The 20,395-nt window shown below is 49.5% G+C and overlaps 8 protein-coding genes across 8 annotated transcripts; 6 read left to right on the top strand and 2 right to left on the bottom strand.

Moving 5' to 3' along the window:
- Window positions 1-918: 918 nt before the first annotated feature.
- N7519_010174 (FAM207/SLX9 family protein) lies at window positions 919-1,497 on the bottom strand (the record flags this gene model as incomplete). Its single annotated transcript, XM_057296947.1, has 2 exons — window positions 919-1,428; window positions 1,495-1,497. 2 exons carry the CDS (start codon window positions 1,495-1,497, stop codon window positions 919-921), a joined length of 513 nt encoding a protein of 170 aa, XP_057144829.1.
- Window positions 1,498-2,042: 545 nt separating this feature from the next.
- N7519_010175 (glycerol-3-phosphate dehydrogenase family protein) lies at window positions 2,043-3,551 on the top strand (the record flags this gene model as incomplete). The annotated part of the gene is made up of 4 exons (XM_057296948.1): window positions 2,043-2,104; window positions 2,164-3,287; window positions 3,344-3,395; window positions 3,467-3,551. The coding sequence occupies 4 exons, from the start codon at window positions 2,043-2,045 to the stop codon at window positions 3,549-3,551; spliced, it is 1,323 nt and encodes a 440-aa protein (XP_057144830.1).
- Window positions 3,552-3,977: 426 nt separating this feature from the next.
- On the top strand, window positions 3,978-8,708 carry N7519_010176 (putative glycogen debranching enzyme Gdb1; the record flags this gene model as incomplete). Its single annotated transcript, XM_057296949.1, has 3 exons — window positions 3,978-4,195; window positions 4,263-8,580; window positions 8,640-8,708. The coding sequence occupies 3 exons, from the start codon at window positions 3,978-3,980 to the stop codon at window positions 8,706-8,708; spliced, it is 4,605 nt and encodes a 1,534-aa protein (XP_057144831.1).
- A 737-nt stretch (window positions 8,709-9,445) lies between these two features.
- On the top strand, window positions 9,446-12,124 carry N7519_010177 (putative DUF221 domain protein; the record flags this gene model as incomplete). Its single annotated transcript, XM_057296950.1, has 6 exons — window positions 9,446-9,619; window positions 9,672-9,836; window positions 9,905-11,069; window positions 11,132-11,417; window positions 11,555-11,829; window positions 11,886-12,124. 6 exons carry the CDS (start codon window positions 9,446-9,448, stop codon window positions 12,122-12,124), a joined length of 2,304 nt encoding a protein of 767 aa, XP_057144832.1.
- A 2,228-nt stretch (window positions 12,125-14,352) lies between these two features.
- On the top strand, window positions 14,353-15,699 carry N7519_010178 (uncharacterized protein; the record flags this gene model as incomplete). Its single annotated transcript, XM_057296951.1, has 1 exon — window positions 14,353-15,699. The coding sequence occupies one exon, from the start codon at window positions 14,353-14,355 to the stop codon at window positions 15,697-15,699; it is 1,347 nt and encodes a 448-aa protein (XP_057144833.1).
- Window positions 15,700-15,744: 45 nt separating this feature from the next.
- Window positions 15,745-16,599, top strand: N7519_010179 (uncharacterized protein; the record flags this gene model as incomplete). The annotated part of the gene is made up of 1 exon (XM_057296952.1): window positions 15,745-16,599. The coding sequence occupies one exon, from the start codon at window positions 15,745-15,747 to the stop codon at window positions 16,597-16,599; it is 855 nt and encodes a 284-aa protein (XP_057144834.1).
- Window positions 16,600-16,952: 353 nt separating this feature from the next.
- On the top strand, window positions 16,953-18,134 carry N7519_010180 (uncharacterized protein; the record flags this gene model as incomplete). The annotated part of the gene is made up of 1 exon (XM_057296953.1): window positions 16,953-18,134. The coding sequence occupies one exon, from the start codon at window positions 16,953-16,955 to the stop codon at window positions 18,132-18,134; it is 1,182 nt and encodes a 393-aa protein (XP_057144835.1).
- Window positions 18,135-19,082: 948 nt separating this feature from the next.
- N7519_010181 (3-deoxy-7-phosphoheptulonate synthase) lies at window positions 19,083-20,365 on the bottom strand (the record flags this gene model as incomplete). The annotated part of the gene is made up of 4 exons (XM_057296954.1): window positions 19,083-19,234; window positions 19,293-20,198; window positions 20,246-20,300; window positions 20,360-20,365. 4 exons carry the CDS (start codon window positions 20,363-20,365, stop codon window positions 19,083-19,085), a joined length of 1,119 nt encoding a protein of 372 aa, XP_057144836.1.
- Between the last annotated feature and the right edge of the window lie 30 nt (window positions 20,366-20,395).

The raw sequence follows: 20,395 nt of genomic DNA on the forward strand, positions 1-20,395 counted from the left end.
TCTTTCAATATTTGAGCTGTTGCAAATTCAGCTCTGTCTCCTCGATGAATATCACCTTTGCGTATTGATAGCATTGTCTCACCGTAGAGCTCTGCTATGCAGACAACAATACTGACTGCCTAAGTAGCCCTGTGTAGGGAGGGCAAGGGCAAAGGGCAAGTGTCCGTTTTGAGAAGGTACGTGTGTTGTTGGGGGTATAAAAGACCCCTCCCACCTTTCTTCCTCTTCTCTTCTTCTTTCTTCTTCCTCTCCCCAACCCTCACGACCACAATGTCTCACCGGTAGGGCCCATGAGACAGCGTAGGCGGAGGGTGCCGGCACTTGGTGCTTCTATCTACGGAGATGTCAACATCATTACCATTGTTGAGGTTTGCCGTATGCCGGTAAGCACCCTGATCAAACTCCAGTTCTCGTGCGAGCTCTTGAATAAAGTCATGGCTGAGTATTTGTGCGCACGAATACTCCATAGCCATTGGCGGTCCCACGGAATACATCCCCTATTCTTTCTTACGTGTGAAGATATTTAAAATAGTCTCATGAGATAGATGAAGCTCTTTCATGACAATGATGGGTATTTGGTTATTTGGTCTCTAATGTCGAAGGTTGCTCGATGGCGTCTGTGGTCCCAGAAGGCGTTTTATCCCCTAGAGATATAGGAATATTTGAACGTCAAGACCTGCTTAGAACCGGGTCTGGATTTCACGGTTCAGATCGAATGGAAGCAAGTGGTTCGATCATGTCTTGTTTGAGCGCAGTAGACTCAGTGTATTCGCCTAGACTCAACTTTTAGGAAGAGCTTTGGGTACTCATTCCACGTCATTGCCGGAGTTCACTTGTTAGACAGATATTACGGCTAACAGCAACCACGGCGGTGGCTCGGTCACTGACCGAGGAATTTTTTATTTTTGCCCGGGCACCTTATTTATTCGTCTTGAACACAGGCTGCTGTTCCATCGTCTGTGAGATGAAGTTACGGAGGGCTGACCACCGACCGGCCGTCGGGTTCGACTCGTTGCTCGCCTCGCCATTGTTGGCAGCCGGGGCTGATGTGATGTTGGACATCTCAACCAGGTTCTTGTTGAAGCGGTCTCGCTCCAGTTTCTCCAGTTTCTCCCGGCGCTTCAAGGCACCTGGCTTGTGTCTCAGGGTCTTCTGCTTGATGACATTCACTTGACTGGCGGCATCGTTGGATTCTTCAGCCTCGGGCAAGGCATCGGCTAAAGATTCGAGGTTGGTGACAAGTTTTTTTGATGCTCGTCGACGCTTAGGAGTCTTCTGAGAATTTTTCTCAATCTTCGACACGAGGGCAGCATGCTTGATCTGACGCTTATCTCTCTTGCTCGTGCGAAATTCGTCACCAAAGACACTGGGTTTGGCTATCGCGCCTCTACCCGGGGCAGATTTCGTCATTGTCTTGCGGATTGGGGCCTGTAAAGGTAGAACGATAATTAACCGGCTGAAAGTGGAAACAAGATATGTAATAATGCAGCTTACCATGTTCGCATGTGAGATCTACAGCGGGGAGCAACAGAGAGACGAAATTGCTACGGGAAAAGCGAAACCCCGTCTCCAATTGTTCACCGCCTGCATCCACTCTCCCCACTGTTTTTTTTCAGGAACTCAACGCTGTTTGGCTCTTCCACACAATTAGTCCATGTATGTGTCAAGGGCACAACGAAAAGAGAGAAAAAAGATAAAACAAAAAGACCGTGACTGACGTTATCAAGTTATCGTGCGCTAAATTGCCTCTCCGAATTTCGACGGCTTTCCGGTGACATCAGACGTGATCAGAAGGCAATCCCGAAAAGGCTGAAATTTATTGGGGACCCGACACGATAACTTTTATGGATATACGTCTCAATCTACGTCGGATCTACGTTCCTTTCACCTCTATCACCGTATCTCGACCTCGGTCAGCCACCGGGTTCCAGACCCGATTCATTATTCCACCCCGTTTGCCCCCGCCGACTTCTCCTTTACCTTTTAAACCCACCTTCTCCGGACCACTTTCCCGCAGATCAATTGTCTCTTCTACACACACCATGGGTTCTATCGCTCCTTATCAGCGCAAGCACAAGGTCACCGTGGTGGGCTCCGGTAACTGGTAAGAAGAGATCAATTTCTAAAAGGTAGATTTGTGCTAATTGTGTGCTTATTCAATAGGGGCTGCGCCATCGCTAAGATCGTTGCCGAAAATGCGTCCTTCCACCCCGAACTCTTCGAAGAGAAGGTAGAAATGTGGGTATTCGAGGAAAATGTTGAGATTCCGAAGACTTCTAAGAACTACGATGCCTCAAACACAGGACCTCAGAAATTGACTGAGGTGATTAACAATGTCCATGAGAATGTCAAGTACCTCCCAGGGATCCAGTTGCCAGTCAACCTGCACGCCAACCCATCTCTCGAGGATGCAGTGAAGGACAGCACAATCCTCATCTTCAACCTGCCCCATCAGTTTATCATTAAGACTTGCGAACAACTCAAGGGCAAGATCCTCCCTTACGCCCGTGGCATCTCTTGCATCAAGGGCGTGGATGTCAACAGTACAGGTATTCACCTCTTCTCTGAGACCATTGGCAGAATCCTAGGCATCTATTGTGGTGCCTTGTCTGGTGCAAACATCGCCAATGAGGTCGCCCAAGAGAAGTGGTGCGAGACCAGCGTCGCCTACGATCCCCCGCACATGGACTCCCAGGTCCCCACTCCCCAGCGCTCGCCTTCTTCCTCCACAACCAACTTGGTCGAATTCCAACACAAGGACACCTCGGGTCAAATCTCGGAGGTCAAGTTGCAGGCCTTGCCGTCAGAGTACCCTCCTGTTGACCATGCTGTGCTGAAGACCCTCTTCCACCGCCCTTACTTCCACGTGCGTGTTGTGAGCGATGTTGCCGGTGTGTCTATCAGTGGCGCACTTAAGAACATTGTTGCTCTGGCCGCTGGCTATGTTGTCGGCCTGGGATGGGGTGATAACGCCAAGGCGGCTATCATGCGTGTGGGTTTGATGGAGATGGTCAAGTTCGGAGACGCGTTCTTTAGCGCCACGATTGACACCCGCACCTTCACCGATGAGAGTGCCGGTGTGGCAGACTTGATCACCAGCTCCAGCAGTGGTCGTAACTTCCGGTGTGCCAAGTTGAGCGTTGAGCGCAACCAGCCTATCGAGGAGATCGAGAAGACTGAGCTCAACGGCCAGAAGTTGCAGGGTACCCTGACTGCTATGGAAGTCAACAGCTTCCTGAAGAACCAGGGCATGGAGGCTGAGTTCCCTCTGTTCACTGCTGTTTTCCGTGAGATTTAACCCCCTTCTACATGTGACTGCTGAATCCAAGCTAACGTTGCACAGGTATTTTGGAGGGAACCATGAAGGTCGAGGATATTCCTTCTTACATTGAGCGGTAAAGAATTGTCCTAATGTCCTTTGCTTCTATGTTTGTGTTACTTATCAAAACGTTTGTTTCCCTTACAGCCCTCCTCAGGCCCGAGCCCCGACTTCTGCACCACAAGATTCTAACGAGGATAATGGCGCTCGGTTCAGTTCTGCACGATTATAATTAGGGCTAGGATTGGGCATTGGAAATTGCGTGTATAGACTTTCATGACCTGTATTTATGAACGGCAGATTATATTCTAGACATTTGATTGAATCTAAGACTGCTCAAAATGCAGACAAGAAACAGACATGCACGTCGACGTGAGTTGACAAAAGATACCAAGGAAAATGCATGATGTCATTCCCCGCGCGGTCTGGGCTCTCTCCAGGAACATCTGAGGGGAACGCCGTGTCCTCTGTGCCCGACTTTTCCTTCCTTGCTTTTTCATTTCTCTTTTTTTTTATCTTCTTAAATATTCGCTGAAGTCCCACCTCTCTGTTCTCTTCACTATCGCAGTGAAAGTAGGGTGAATCGTTCCAGATTCTCCTGTACTCTCACGAGACGTAGTTTAGATCGGATTCATCCAATCGTTATCGACCCGTCGCAATGGCCTCCCCACGTCAAGTCTACTTGCTACCACTGAAGGATGACGGTTCTCCAGATGTGCCCGGTGGATACATCTACCTGGCACCTCCGCCGAAATCTGGATACGTGCTTCGATTCATCATCGAGGGAACGAGTTCCATTTGCCGACAAGGCAGTCTCTGGGTTAATATTCCCGAGGAGGGAAAGCCCTTTGAACGTCGCTCATTCCGGGAGTTCAGGTAGACCTTCCCAGTTCTTTCTTATATGTTATATAAATTGAGAGTCGTGGTTGCTGAACGGAAGTAGACTGCAGCCCAACTTCAACGAGAACATTCAGATCGATATCCCCGTGACATCCGCGGGAGCGTTTGCTTTCTACACAACATTCTCTCCGCTACCGGAGTTCTCAGTCGAGGAGGTGTCTGTTCCGAAGCCGACTAAGACGCCTATTCACTACATCGATGTGTCGCCCAAACTTACCCTTCAAGGGAAAGACGTGCCGCTCAATGCACTCTCCATCTTCTCAGTGATCTCGAAGTTCATGGGTCAAAACCCGTCGGACTGGGACAGGCACCTTCGTGGAATTTCTCAGCGGAACTATAACATGGTTCATTTCACACCGCTCATGCAGCGTGGCTCGTCCAACTCGCCCTATAGTATTTTTGATCAATTGGCATTCGACAGCACCTTTTTCCCTAATGGAGAAGATGACGTCTCTTCTTTGGTTGCGAAGATGGAGAAAGATTATGGTCTTCTCACATTGACTGATGTGGTCTGGAACCACACAGCTAATAATAGCAAGTGGCTGGAGGAGCATCCCGAGTCTGGATACAGCGTGGAGACCGCGCCATGGCTGGAGGCAGCCCTCGACCTGGACTCAGCGCTTTTGAAATTCAGCGATAACCTCCAGGACATCGGTCTTCCAACTGAGTTCAAGACGGAGGAAGATCTAGTGACAGTCATGAACGCGGCGCGCAAGGAAGCCATTGATGGAATTCGGCTATGGGAATTTTATGTTCTCGACGTCAAGAGCGACTTTAAGAAGATCTTGAACGAATGGATCAATGTAACCGTCGATCCTGCGCTCGTCGAACGGGACGAAATGCAGCAGTTCAAAAACTGGTCGCTCATGCAACAAGCCAACGTTCTCCGCGAGATTGGTATTCCATCCGTCAAGCAGGTTCTCGGACGTTTTGGCCGCGCTGTCGATCCGAAGTTTGGAGCAGTTGCTTTGAATATTCTATTTGGGGATTACAATGAGGGACAGACCAACCTCGCTGAGGTTGAAGAGTACTTGTCCCAGCTCCTCGATGAGGCTAACTTGCCATTCTACAAGGAGTATGACGCAGACGTTGATGTTATCATGGACCAACTGTTCAATCGCATCAAGTATCTCAGAATTGAGGATCATGGTCCCAAGATGGGTGCTGTCACCAAGGAAAATCCATTGATTGAGACTTACTTTACCCACCTTCCCCTCAATGATGTCACGAAGAAGCACGGCCCCAAAGCCCTAGCCTTGGTCAATAATGGTTGGATCTGGAATGCCGACGCCATGAAAGATAATGCCGGGCCTGATTCCAGGGCCTACCTACGCCGCGAAGTCATTGTCTGGGGTGATTGCGTTAAACTTCGATACGGCTCCTCTCCCGCAGATAGTCCTTTCCTCTGGGACTTTATGACGCGGTATACCCGCCTTATGGCCAAGTACTTCGGCGGTTTCCGAATCGATAATTGCCATTCGACGCCGCTGGTAGTTGCAGAATATTTGCTGGACGAAGCTCGCAAAGTCCGGCCTGATTTGACCGTGTTTGCGGAACTGTTCACGGGCTCAGAGGAGGCCGACTATGTATTCGTCAAACGCTTGGGCATTAATGCTCTGATTCGCGAGGCCATGCAGGCTTGGAGCACAGAAGAGTTGAGTCGCCTTGTTCACCGTCATGGTGGTCAGCCGATCGGTAGCTTTGAGATGGATTTACCTTCTGCCGGCAGTAGTCATGCCATTGCGTCAGCTAGGTCTGGCAAGGCTAATGAAAACATCACTCATATTCGACCCTGTCCAGTGCCAGCCTTGTTCATGGACTGTACCCATGACAATGAGCTACCTGCTCAGAAGCGCGACGCCAGGGACACTCTCCCAAATGCTGCCCTTGTGGCGATGTGTGCCTCTGCAACTGGAAGTGTGATGGGCTACGACGAGGTCTATCCCAAACTCATCGATCTTGTCCATGAGACACGACAATACGTCTCTCCCTCCTCCGATTCTGGGAGTCTTGTCGTCGGGTCTGGAGACGGTGGGATTGGTGGTATCAAGAAGCTTCTAAATGAACTCCACACTATGATGGGTGTTGAAGGCTATGACGAAACTCACATCCATCACGATGGTGAATTTATCACTGTCCACAGAGTCCACCCTAAGACCAGAAAAGGTATCTTCCTGATCGCACATACGGCGTTTCCTGGCCATGAAAGTGGCGCGATTCTCGCTCCCACTCATATTGCCGGTACTAGTGCCAAGCATATCGGATCGTGGCAACTTGAGGTTGATGCCAGCGGAGAAACAAAGGAAAAGGTTCTAGCCGATGACAAGTACTTGAAGGGCCTTCCCAGCCATACCCGCGACATACAAGGCACCAAGATCGAGCAAAACGACAAAGACGTCAAAATCTCCGCACTGGAGTCCCTTGTTCCGGGGTCTATTGCTCTTTTTGAGACATGGATTCCTGGCGCAGATCATACTGATGGATTTGAAAACAACCTCGCCAATGGCGCGGATGACGCATTCTCTGAGCTCAGCTTGGTTGATCTGAACTTTGTGCTATACCGGTGCGAAGCTGAAGAGAGAGACTATAGCGACGGTCAGGATGGTATTTACAGCATTCCAAAGCAAGATCCTATGGTCTATGCTGGTCTTCAGGGCTGGTGGAGTGTCCTTGAGGATATCATCAAGTACAACCAACTTGGCCACCCACTCTGCGATCACTTGCGAGAAGGTCAGTGGGCTTTGGATTACATTATTGGTCGCATGGAGAAGGCAGCTTCCAAGGAAGGATATCTTGCCTTGAAAAAGCCTGCTGCATGGCTTCGAGGAAAGTTCGACGCTGTCCGCAACTTGCCCAACTTCCTTTTCCCAAGGTATTTCGCGATCATTGTGCAGGTTGCATACAATGCTGCGTGGAAGAGAGGTATCCATCTCCTTGGTGACAATGTGCGGCACGGCCAGGAATTCATCCATCAACTGGCTATGGTCAGCGTTCAACAAACTGGCTACGTGAAATCCGCATCCTTGTGGCCCACTAAGATGGTCCCCAGTCTTGCAGCCGGACTGCCTCATTTTGCAGTTGACTGGACAAGATGCTGGGGAAGAGATATTTTTATCTCCATCCGTGGCTTATTCCTTTGCACTCAACGCTTTGATGACGCTAAGGAGCATATTATCGCTTTTGCAAGTGTGCTGAAGCACGGCATGATCCCCAATCTGCTGAGTAGCGGAAAATTGCCGAGATACAATTCTCGGGACTCCGTCTGGTTCTTCATGCAAGCTATCCAGGATTACATTGGAATGGCGCCAAACGGCATTGATATCTTGCAAGAAAAAGTCCCAAGACGCTTCTTGCCTTATGACGACACTTGGTTGCCCTTCGATGATTCTCGGGCATACTCTCAGTCCCCAACTCTTCTCGAGTGCGTCCAGGAGGTCTTCCAAAGACACGCTTCTGGCATGTCTTTCAGGGAATACAATGCTGGTCCCGACCTTGACTGCCAGATGAAGCCCGAAGGCTTCCAGATCGACGTTAAGGTTGACTGGTCAACGGGTCTAATTTTCGGTGGCAACCAGAATAACTGTGGCACTTGGCAAGACAAGATGGGAGAAAGCACTAAGGCTGGGAATAAGGGTTTCCCTGGTACTCCCCGTGATGGTGCTGCTATCGAGATTACCGGCCTCGCCTACAGCGCTCTAGCATGGGTTGCACGTCTCCACGAATCCAAGGTCTATCCCCATGAGGGCGTCGATATCGGCGATGGCAAGAACATTACTTTTGCCGAATGGGCCCGCAAAATCAAGGACAACTTCGAGCGGTGCTACTTTGTCCCCCTTGATCCCAGCGAAGATAGTCAGTACGACGTGGACGCAAAAGTTGTCAACCGCCGAGGAATCTACAAGGATTTATATAAGTCTGGCAAGCCCTACGAAGACTACCAGCTCCGCGCCAACTTCCCCATCGCAATGTCGGTCGCTCCGGAGTTATTCACGCCTGCAAAGGCACTAGTCGCTCTGTCAATTGCCGACTCCGCAATTGTGGGCCCTGTGGGAATGGCGACACTGGACCCATATGACCTCAACTACCGTCCATACTACGTTAACTCCGATGACTCCGATGACTTTGCGACTGCCAAGGGTCGCAATTACCATCAGGGTCCAGAGTGGGTCTGGCAACGCGGTTATTTCCTCCGTGCTCTGCTGCATTTCGATCTCCTGCGCCGAAAGACGCCTGAGGAACGGACTGAATGCTTCCAGCAAGTCACCCGACGACTTGATGGTTGCAAGAAGGCATTGCGAGAGAGCCCGTGGAAAGGGCTAACAGAATTGACGAACAAGGCTGGGGAGCATTGTAATGATTCGGTGAGCTACTTTCGTTCTGATATATTTCTCGTTTTGTACAGTGCTAACCAAACATATAGTCACCCACCCAATCCTGGTCCGCTGGATGTCTGCTCGACCTTTACTATGACGCATCGAAGCATTCCTAGATTTGCTTTTGACTTTTGGATACACGATCAATTGGATATTCATCTAAACACATATTAGATATCATGCATTGAGAGATTTTTTTTTAGCGCTTTAACTAGATTCACGGTTGCACCATGTAATCTTTTATTGTAATTTAAATTAGATACCTATTTCTATACCCCCGAGGCCAGATTTGATCGCACTTTTCGAGCCCAAAAGGCTTGGTTACCCTCGAATCTTGGTCAGTGACCAAATCCTAGTTTAGCACTAAAAGAAATATTCTAATAAATGGTCGTTAATTAAAGACTTATAGGTCCTTATTTAAATGTTCTCATTTAAACGCTTGTGCTTGTTTATACGTATTTCTTGTTTTCAATCTTTTTTTAAGCGTCTCTCTTATATGTAGTTGGATGAAGTCCTGGTGTTATGCGCATAAACGATGACTCAGCTATATGCAGCCGGCTCCGGAAGCCGTCATTGAAGGTTTGGTGAACAGGAGACAACAAAGGGGAAACTCACCGATTGTTCACGATCTCTTCTCGAAAACCATACCAAAGTACTTGAACAACTCTTGCAGCCCAAGCAGCAATCGAATCATCCCCGACAGTTGACCATCCCATCTCCCTGACGTCAGCCATTTCAGCGATCAACGGAATCCTCCCGCATGCCCTTGACGAACTACTAGCTCCGACAGCCCCTCGCTCGTCGAAGTCACCACAGAAACCCGGAGTGCAGAGGTTCCTTATAAAACAGATTCATGTCTCTCACGGCATCAGCGGCCTCCGCTGCGCTGACGTTACTTGCCGACGGGCCCGATGACGGAAGTAAGAGGCCGTGGCGTCCCAACGATCCGGTGAAGGAACAGCGCGATCTGTACACGCAATTCGTGATTAGCACCGCGTTGGGTCTCAGTGCCTTTTTGGCGTTCTGTGTACGTGCTCCATTGCTATAGGGTGTAGGTTTTGATCGCTGACTGCTTCTAGATCTTACGACCAAAATGGACCGAGTTGTATGCCGCGCGACGACGACAAAGAAATGCTGCTTCGCGGTTACCTGAGCTTCCAGATACCCTTTTCGGTTGGATACCCGTTCTCCATCAGATTACAGAAGAAGAAGTGCTCCAGTCTGCGGGCCTAGATGCATATGTCGTATGTTCGAATGCTTTGGCTTCTCTACCACAATGTATGGACACTTGCTAACTTGCATCTCTGGGTAGTTCTTGTCTTTCTTCAAGTTTGCGATCCGGTTTCTCTTGGCTGTCTTTATCTTCGCTGTTGCCATCATCCTCCCTATGCACTACAAATACACCGGTCAATATGGAGTTCCTGGCTGGGATAACCCCCCTGGCAACAAGACCACGAGTCCAATTGATGGAAACGAAAAGGAAAAGCCGGTTACAGACCCTGCATATCTGTGGATTTATGTTTTGTTCGCATATGTTTTCAGTGGCTTGGCCATCTATATGCTTCTTGACGAGACGAAAGTAATCATCCGCACTCGGCAAACCTATCTCGGGAATCAGACCAGCACCACTGACCGCACCATTCGCTTGTCCGGTATCCCGCACGACTTGGGAACCGAAGATAAGATCAAAGAATTTGTGGAAGGCCTGCGAGTCGGCAAAGTTGAGAGCATCACCGTATGCCGGAAGTGGCGCGAGCTGGACGAATTGATCGACGAAAGAATGAAAGTCATCCGTGAACTTGAGAGAGCATGGACAAAACATATAGGATACAAGCGACCAAAGAGCGATGGAAATGCATTGCCGCTGACCGAGCAACAACCCCGTGATGCAGACGATGAGCGATCCGGGCTCTTGTCCGAACATGATAACGACCATGTTTCGGTTTATTCGAATGAAAGACCCAAAGTTCGTGTCTGGTATGGTCCATTCAAGCTTCGTTTCCGGATGATCGATGCAATCGATTACTATGAAGAACAACTACGGAAGATTGATGAATATATCCAAAACGCCCGAGAGAAAGAATACCGTACTACTGAGATTGCTTTCGTGACGATGGAGTCAATCGCCGCATCTCAAATGCTTGTCCAAGCGATCCTTGATCCACACCCGATGCAAATGTTTGCTCGGCTTGCGCCGGCGCCGGCAGATGTTATTTGGAAAAATACTTACTTGTCTCGTACTCGACGAATGGTTCAGTCGTGGTCCATCACCTTCGTCATTGGATTCCTCACCGTGTTTTGGTCTGTCCTCTTGGTCCCTATCGCCTCATTGCTGGAGCTGAAGACCCTTGAGACGATTGTCCCCCGGCTGGCAGAATTCCTCCAGGAACATCCGATCATCAAATCGTTGGTTCAAACGGGATTGCCTACCCTCGCATTCTCGCTGTTGACGGTGGCTGTGCCTTATCTGTACGAGTGTAAGTTTTCCATCGAATAATCCCCCTCATGTAGTTGTTCAAATCACTGATTCTCTTGGCAGGGCTGTCAAACAACCAAGGAATGGTTTCACGTGGTGATGTCGAGCTGTCCGTTATCTCCAAGAATTTCTTCTTCTCGTTCTTCAATTTGTTCCTTCTGTTCACGGTGTTTGGAACAGCGAGTGGTTTCTATGGGTTCTGGGAAAGTCTTCGGGATGCATTCAAAGATTCTACAACAATTGCCCTCGCATTAGCCAATTCCCTCGAAGGCCTGGCTCCGTTCTACATCAACCTGTTGATTCTTCAGGGTTGGGCCTTTTCCCCTTCCGACTCCTCGAATTCGGAAGTGTCGCACTATACCCTTTCCAATTCCTGTCGGCACGCACGCCACGGGAATATGCGGAGCTGTCAACTCCTCCCAAGTTCAGCTACGGGTTCTCCATCCCGCAAACCATCTTGATATTGGTGATCTGCGTGGTTTACAGTGTGTTCCCGAGCTCGTGGCTGATCTGCCTGTTCGGCCTGATCTACTTCACAGTCGGCAAATTTATCTACAAATACCAACTGCTGTATGCCATGGATCACCAGCAACATTCCACTGGCCGCGCGTGGCCAATGATTTGCAATCGCGTATTCGTGGGGCTATTGGTCCATCAGCTGGCCATGATTGGCGTTCTGGCTCTGCGCCGAGCCATCACCCGGTCACTACTCCTGGTGCCACTTCTAGGCTTCACCGTTTGGTTTTCATACTGGTTCGGGCGTACATACGAGCCCTTGATGAAATTTATTGCCCTCAAGAGTATCAATCGGGACCAGCCGGGTGGTGGCGACATCTCCCCTCGCCTTCTTCGACCCTCTCACCGCCATCAGGCCTGGATCGCGATAGCCTTCCCATCCATATTGGCGGACAGGACCTCGAATTGCGGCTAAAGAAGTACGTCAACCCGAGCTTGATTGTCCCGCTGCATGCTGCCTGGCTTCCTGGTCGCAACCCGGCTCGAGGCAATGGGAATGGCGCATCCGAGTTCGAGGTTCATCAGACACAGAATGTTTGATTCCCCGGGTTGCGTGGATTCCCAGATGTGCATGATCTATCCTTGTGTTGTTTGTTAATACACTCTTTTTCCCTGCATATGTTTTTGACCCGTCATGTTTTACGATATTGATACCTCGTTCGCATTTCACTATCCTGTTCTGGTATATTTTCATGGTTATGATATCCTTGCGTGACATGTTCGCTTTCCTTCTGTCGGGCTCGTCTCGCCTGTCCCTCGCTATTCCCCTCCCGCGCAGTAGCTGAATTTTGTTATTTGATTTTCCAATCGTTCTGTTTGTATGTTTCAGTGTTCATGTCAGAGTCGAATATAGAGTCTGTACAGTACTGTTGCTCTCTGGATTTCGTGCTTTGTAATAATGTGGGCTATTTACCCGTCAGGCGTGAGCGGCTGCCTTTTCGGACACATAATGCAGGCTCCACTGAGGCACATCTCGTCGGATTCCTCGGTAAAGATATCGGGTTCGCTTAGGTTTACTCTTTTCTTGCATTCCTCAGTTCCAAAATAAGCCCGCGGGAAACGTGGCAGTGTCTGAGCACGAAGTCAATACAAAGTCTAACCGAAGAAAGAGCGAGAAAGCTCCCATGTTTCCTCTCTGGCCAATGCAGCCCGTATTATGTATGTAATTAGTGCAGTCATCCCAAGAAAAAGGGTGTCTAAAGATTTGACTTCAATGGTGTGGTCTGAGACATCATTCTGCTAGGGGTCACATCAGCATTGTGACCTATAGTTAGACATCGATAATGAAAACAATACAATATCACCCTTCTTTGCATCCGAAGGTTGAATCTGCAAATCGATTCGATCATTCGATCTAACCTTCGTCGCGGACATACCTCGAACACTTACGGAATCGCCGTCTTCTGGAATCCCTTGGGTCCACATGGTCGGGGCACATTCCTGAGCAGTGGGGGGTGGCACAGTTGTCTCTCTTGCGGTGAGGAGATGAAACAGTAAGAAAAGAACAGAGACAAAACAAACTATCCTTGGGCGTTAAGGAATGTGGGATATGGTGAACTAAATACTAATCCAATGATCTTAATATTGTGTTATTGTTATGATCATCATCATACGATTAGAGACACATGCATGTAAGCGGTGAGGTTCGACTAAGTGCCAAGCCATGCGCTGCATCCGGGGCGCATTCCTTAATTCCTTTCCCGAGATCCTCTGGAATGTCAGTGTTGCAGATTGATAGTGGATTTTCTTCCTTTTGAACGAGGATTCTTTTTCCTGGGTTGTAACGGAGCTTCAATGCTGCTACGGTGCCTTAGTAAGTTATTGAATTGAACCATGGAAATGGAACAAACTTGGATGCATAAAGTTAAGCTTGGTAGTTAGGCCCATGGATCACTAAACCCTAAACCACCCCCCGTTGCCTCCAAATGTCCAGATGTCCATTCCATAGTGGAATGACAGTAGCTGCATTGACTGCATCGACTGCATGACTGCATCATCATACAAGCACTAGTATTAACCACCTACCTAAAATGGTATATTCGTTTCTTACATGTCGCTTGACGTGCTCCACTTTTTCGTCGGACTTCCGTGACATCTCAGGCGCCCTAGACTCGTTCTACTTGGTAAGTGTCGACGTCAGAACGGTAAATTGTAATTGAAAATTAACTAGATGGCAAACTTAGTTAACTTTGTTATCTCTGGAAATGGTGAGGTGCAGTATTTAATTAAACAAGTCAGCCCTTGCCTCGCCCTCGAATCTGTTAGGTTTCATTTTATCATATCAATTTCCCGTCGCTGCACCGCTTTCAGACGTGAGGCCGATACAACCTTGCACTTGGCACGTTCTTCATTCAAACCTTAGTATCACAAGTTGTGTGTGAACTTTTCTTAAAAGTGAGTGAACAATCTTCTCGAATTAAAATTACTCGCAGTTCGGGTTCGAGAAATTGCAGACAGTGGGCTTACTACTGCTCTAGACGATTTATCCGCGGGTGAACACTTAGGTGTTGGTTGTATAACTTGGTGTGAAGATCTCTTTTCCGCCCGGTCTTTGCGTCACTCAGTTGCAATCTTGGATTTTGCTACTTGGTGTACTATTTTCGACTGAAGGCACTTCTGTTCTGGACACCAATCAATTAATTGCCGTCAAATTCACATTGATTCAATCCCGACGTTTGATTTCCAAGCAATGTTCTGGAACTGAACAAAGAGACTAAGCGTCACTGGTGGATATTAAGTCGCTCTCTTTGGTGGATGGGTATATCAACATGCCTGCGCTGCGGTCTTCAAGTCAAGACTATGCCCGTCAAGTATCAACGAATGCCTCAACGCACACCAAGCAAAGATCAACGAGGTCAATACCCTCAGTTTTGAAGAAATATGAAACACGATATATGTCACGGAATCGACATCTTTCAAAATGCAATTCACCAAGCAGCTCATCCCCCTCCGCTGCAAATATTGCACCAGCAGAGATTCTACTGGAGATTTTTACCATGCTGACACCGCGGGACTTTGACAACGCCCGGCGGACATGCTCACAGTGGATGCGGGTTAGCTTAAATCACAAGCTACTTGAGAATATGTTGAAAAGAGCAGGGTGGTGGGATGCATGGCTACAAGACCGCCAAACGCCACGCATCTCCCGGTTAGATGAGAGTGAGGTTTGGAGAATGAGTCGTCGCTTTGCGACAGAATGTCTCCTTTCGGGGCGGAAGTTGAATATCGAGAAGCCGGGCTTTTTGGCTACCGCTGTGGTAGACTTTTCAAGTCTGTCTGATTCTACCAGAAGAAAATCCCACGCTCAACTTCAACCGGTTTGGCAGATGGCCGAAGGGAAAGGGTCGGGGGTGTCAACTTTCAGCATCAGCAGTTGCAGCAACTACCTGCTCGTGACGACAGGCTGCATGATCTATATTTATACTCTTCTGGGTCGAAAGTCTAGGCCAACATCAACAGACTTCGGCAATGATGACTTGGCGCTAGTCTCGCGCATCTCGTGTCCATTCGATGTTCTCTCAGCAGCCATCGATACCAGCAAGCCCCAATTCACCATCGCTGCATTGCTTTGCAACCGCGTTGGCATGGTCTGCAACATGGATATGGCTTGGGTCAAGGAGTCAGCTACCAAGGGGTCTCATTCTAATAGCAGAGCCACCTCATCCCGCCACTTCTTCTACAACATCTGCACTGTGGACAACCCACCCCGAACGGTTGCTCTATGTCCCGGCAGGCCGATAGTCGCCTTCGGCTGCGCTGCGGGCATCGAAATCCACAGTGTGAACGAGACAAAACGCAATGAACAACGCAAACACTTCACCCTCCCCCAACCCTCCGAAATCCTTCATTTCCTCCCAAGTAGTCCTGAAACACCCAACGAGCTACGTCTCATTTCCTCGCTATCAGGACCAGGCTTGTACGAATGCAAATGCCCCCCCTTCGCCCTCCCCTTCATCTTCATCCTTCTCAACATCACCAAAACTCGACCCAAAAAGCAGCCAATTCCATTTCCTCGCCGATATCCAGACCTTCAACAACCGCCGCATTCCACATACCCCATCCCGCAGCTTCGTCCGCGCAACACACTGCCACCACTATCGCGCCGTCCCCATTAATGACGGCTTCCACATCATGTTCATCGAGCCACGCACAAGCCTACTATGTATAGGTACCGACTCTCCAATCGGCGGGCCAACAAGCCTAACCCGTGCATTCGTCTGTATTCCGCCTTCTCAAGCGCCCAAAACCGACAGACCAAGACACCACCCCCATCCCCATCTCCCTCAAACACAACACCGCCACCAGCAGACCTCCCAGTCCCAACAACCTTCACCGCGGGCTCCGACCTCCGCTGGGGTCTCCGCGTTGTCGCTGCCTACGGCGACCGCCTCGTGCTGTACTCCATTCCCTTGGACGTATTCAACGTGATCCGCAAAGAGCGTGAGCGCCAATGCGACGGGGTAATGGGTACCAGCGATCTCGCGCTCGACTGGTACGTTGACTTGGAGCGGTCCCGCAAGCGTGGTGAGAGTCTGGTGCAGAACCAGAATGGGGATTGGGAGTTCCTTTTGTCTGTCTCCTATCGGCCCACAGCTATGATGTGGCCGTTTAAGATGTATGGCAAGGAGATTGGCTCTGTTAAGGGGACTGTGGAGCTTGCTTTGCAGTCTTCCGAGGGTGGTGTTAGGGTTTGGGCTTTTGGGGATGATGGCAAAGGCACGGTTTTGGATATTGATACTGGTGATGTTCCTACTCGGTCTCTTGGTGTTGGTTCTGATGGTGGAGTGAAGGATCTTGGTATCGTTCAGAGGACTGGTTTGGGTGGATTGCAGGGCTCGAGGAAGCGGAAGTTCGAGGAGGTGAAGTCTGGGTTCGCGGGTCGATATGGTGCTGGTCGCTATTCGGAAGATGTCAAGCCTTGTGCTGCTGGTGTTCATGGGATACATCAGGATCCGTCTGTTCGGCGTTCGTCTTTTGCAGCTTGCATTATAGATTTTAAGATTCCCTTGTATTAATATACATATACTTACTGAATATATCAGGTTTCGAGGTGTCCGTTTTAGCAAATTTGCTCTTCCTTCCTCTTTCGTTCAATCTTGTCTCGTTGTCTCTTGTCTCTTCCTCTTCTCTTCTCTTCCGTCACCATCCATCCTTCTTTTTCGCATCTCTCATCTCTCTTTTCTATCCATCTGTCTCTTCCATCTTCCCTTGTACCTTTCACTGTCGCTTCACCTTTCAGGGTTCTCAATAGTTCCCTGGCCAGTTTTACACGGTGCACCAGTAAGTTGACATTCACAAATTATGTTTTGAATCAATCAGTCTCAATCTTTATCTGGTTCTATTCGTACAGACGTGACAGCCATTAACGATGGGCTCAACTCCCCTCACCCGTCTCCCTTGCGACTGCTGGGTACAGATACTAGGGTATCTACCAAAACAGGATTTGAATAACCTGTCACGAGTTTCCCACGACATTCGTAACTCAACTGAACTCTTCCTGTATCGAAACATTCATTGGGACTGGAGGAATCCCCCGACCAACAAAATAATGGCCCTCTTGCGGACTATCTCCGAGCGACCAGAGTTGGCTGACTACATCTGGCATGTCAGCTTTGTATGGTGGGACGTGGGGCCCGAGCGAACAGAGGATTTCCTCCCCAAAGGAGGGGTGGCTGGCTGGGCTAAGTTGATGCTACAATTTCGGCCCACTCTCAGCTGGTCACGGAGGGCTGTTCGAAAGGCGAAATACCCGTCAAAGTCTGTTACCAGATGGCAGGCAAGACTGTTTGATGGAGACCCGCACGTCTACGCCACAGTGCTGATCTCGCAACTGCACAACCTTCGCAGCCTTCGACTGGACTATTCATTCGTGCTGGAGGGTGGCTTCCCTGGGGAAATGTTGCATCATTCTCTCTTCGGCGACGCACCCCCTGGCGCACTTAGTCGGTTTTCGAAATTGGAAATGGCCGACTATGGAAGCAATTTGCCTCTCTCGGAGTTCCGTGACGGTGTCAGCCTCATCAATACCTGTCAATTCATCCCCTGGTTCCACCTTCCTTCCTTGAACACTCTCGAGATATGGCTCCATAATGTGGTGGGACTCTGTGTTTTCCCTCCGCAGACGCCGCGAAGATCCTTGAATTTGCCAAACTTACGCAGTCTTGTTATTGCCAAGACACGTGCAACGCCCGAGGACATCGCTACACTACTGTTTCAACTGCCATATCTGGAGTCCTTGCATGTGGGCTTGGCCTACAAATGCCGGGCAACAGGCGAGTTTCTCTGGGATCCCGAGTGCCTCCTTCATGCCATACAAATTCGAGGACAATCGATCAAGCATCTCTCTCTCAACGTGGAGATTCTCCCATGTTGTCGCGAAACCTTCCTTCTGAGTCCGGCGCATGAAGGTGGGAAGGCTTTTCGTGGCTTTTTGAACGAGTTTCCCAAACTGAAATCGGTCTCTTTACCGCTCTACTTGCTCGTCGGTTGGGTAGACGCCCCTTCAAGCTTCGGGATGTACTGCCACCAACTCTTGAAGCCCTTCATATAAGCTCCGACCTCTGGCTAGAGTCAGATTGGATGCTATTCGAATATGAAACACTCAAGGCATTGGAGACATTAATGAGACACAAAGAAAGAGGCTCTCACCCTTCTCTTCAAACCTTCTCCTACCATGGAGTGCATGTGTCTGATGCTGAACGCGGTTCTCTGGGCTCCATTGACGGATTCTACTTCCGCTACTTGATTAAGCGGGAAGCGTTGAATCTACTCTGTTGCCGGTTAAGGTACAATCTATTTCCTCGATATTCTGACTGTGCAAATGGTTTCATGGCGAAGAGTGTGACATTGATAAACAATGTCGCTTACTGGCTCCCTTGGCCGTTCGTAAGGGTCGATGAGCTCCCCGCAAGCATGCCTCGATATTCTATCTTCAAACCGGCCAGACCATCGAATGCGGCCTCTGCTAATTTGAACCCAACTGACGCAAATCCAACTGATGTCAACCAAACCGAGGCCAACTGAACTGATGCCCACTGAACTGATGCCAACTGAACTGATGCCAACTGAACTGATGCCAACTGAACTGATGCCAACTCGACGCATATCCAACTGACGGTCAACATGTAACTTTATGTACGAATAGCTAATATTTTCGAAAAAGGAAAAATTACGTAGCGAATATGATTTGTCTCCTCTTTTTAGCTCCCCTGAAGATCTTCCAAGATATATAAGCATTTTAGGCCAGGGCCCGAGGTCGGCTTTAACGAGATAGCCGTGGACCCTGATGACGGCATAGGGCTAACTTTGGCCCCATATCTCCACTATAGAGAGAATGCGTACAAAGTAGGAATATTTCGCTATGCTGATAGAAGCTGTAGTGGGAAAATTACTATGGAATGTTGAGTTTCAAGGCCGAAAGAAGTAATATCATTGAACTTTTTATCCACTTTGACACGCTTAAGAAATGTCATAATTAACTTGATTATCTCAACACAGCTTATTTCGTTTCCGATTTCTCGCGACGAGCGCGAACACCTTGAGCCAGAGTCTCCAGTACTGACTCGGTATCCTCCCAGTTGATGCAAGCATCCGTGATACTGACACCGTACTTGAGACCGGCCTTGCCCTCCGCGGGGACCTTCTGGTTGCCTAGCGCAAGTCAGTACAAACAGCTCTCTATAGATAGCAAAATCCGCGAAAGACTCACCCTCGTTGATGTTACTCTCAATCATAACACCCATAATAGCATCCTCACCGGCAGAAAGCTGCTCAGCAAGCACAGCAGCGACCTTAGGCTGGTTCTTGTGGTTCTTCTCGGAGTTACCGTGGCTGCAGTCAACCATAAGACGGGGACGCATGCCCTTAGCAGAGAGCTTGGACTTAGCATCCGCGATGCTGGCAGCATCGTAGTTGGGGCCCTTCTTGCCACCGCGAAGGATAACGAAGCAATCAGGGTTACCGACGGTTCCGACAATGGAGACAACACCGGGCTTAGTGACGGACAGGAAGTGGTGGGGGTGCTTGACGGAGCCAATAGCATCAACAGCGACATCGAGCGAGCCGTCGGTGCCGTTCTTGAATCCGACGGGGAAGGACAGACCGGAGGAAAGCTCGCGATGGACCTGGGACTCGGTGGTGCGTGCACCGACAGCACCGACCGACAGACAGTCGGCCAAGAACTGGGGGGAGATTGTGTCGAGCATCTCGCTGGCGATGGGCATGCCCTTGTTGGTCAGGTCGACGAAGAGCTGGCGCGATACGCGGAGACCCTTGTTGATCTGGAAGCTGTTGTCGATATCGGGATCGTTGATCAGACCCTTCCAGCCGACGGTTGTGCGTGGCTTCTCGAGGTACGAGCGCATCACGATCAGCAGATCGTCGGCGTACTTCTCCTTCATCTTCAGTAGGCGATCGCAGTATTCGAGGGCCATTTCTGGGTCGTGGATGGAGCATGGTCCGATCACTACCATCAGACGCTGGCGCTGGGTATCTGTGCCATGGACAATCTCGACGGCTTCTTTACGTCCCTGGAGTACGGTCTGTCGTGACTTCTCGGTCAATGCGATCTCATGTTGGAGGAGATTGGGAGGGGTGAGAGGGTTGTAGCCGAGAACTAAAGCTGTTAGAGACCAATTACGAGTAAAATACTGCCAGACTTACTGCGAGAGTCTTCCAAATGATCGTGGTTGCCCACATTAGGGTTATCAATGAAGAACTGTGGAATTGGCGACGTCAGCAATGTGAAATTTACGATCAATGAGGGGCTCGACTCACCGACATCGGAGGCAGAGGAGGGGGGAGAAGATGAAG

Source organism: Penicillium mononematosum (assembly GCF_028829835.1).
Source record: "Penicillium mononematosum strain IBT 11891 chromosome Unknown utg000005l:1.0-9366267.0:1.0-9372171.0, whole genome shotgun sequence".
Classification (NCBI taxonomy): Eukaryota; Fungi; Ascomycota; class Eurotiomycetes; order Eurotiales; family Aspergillaceae; genus Penicillium; species Penicillium mononematosum.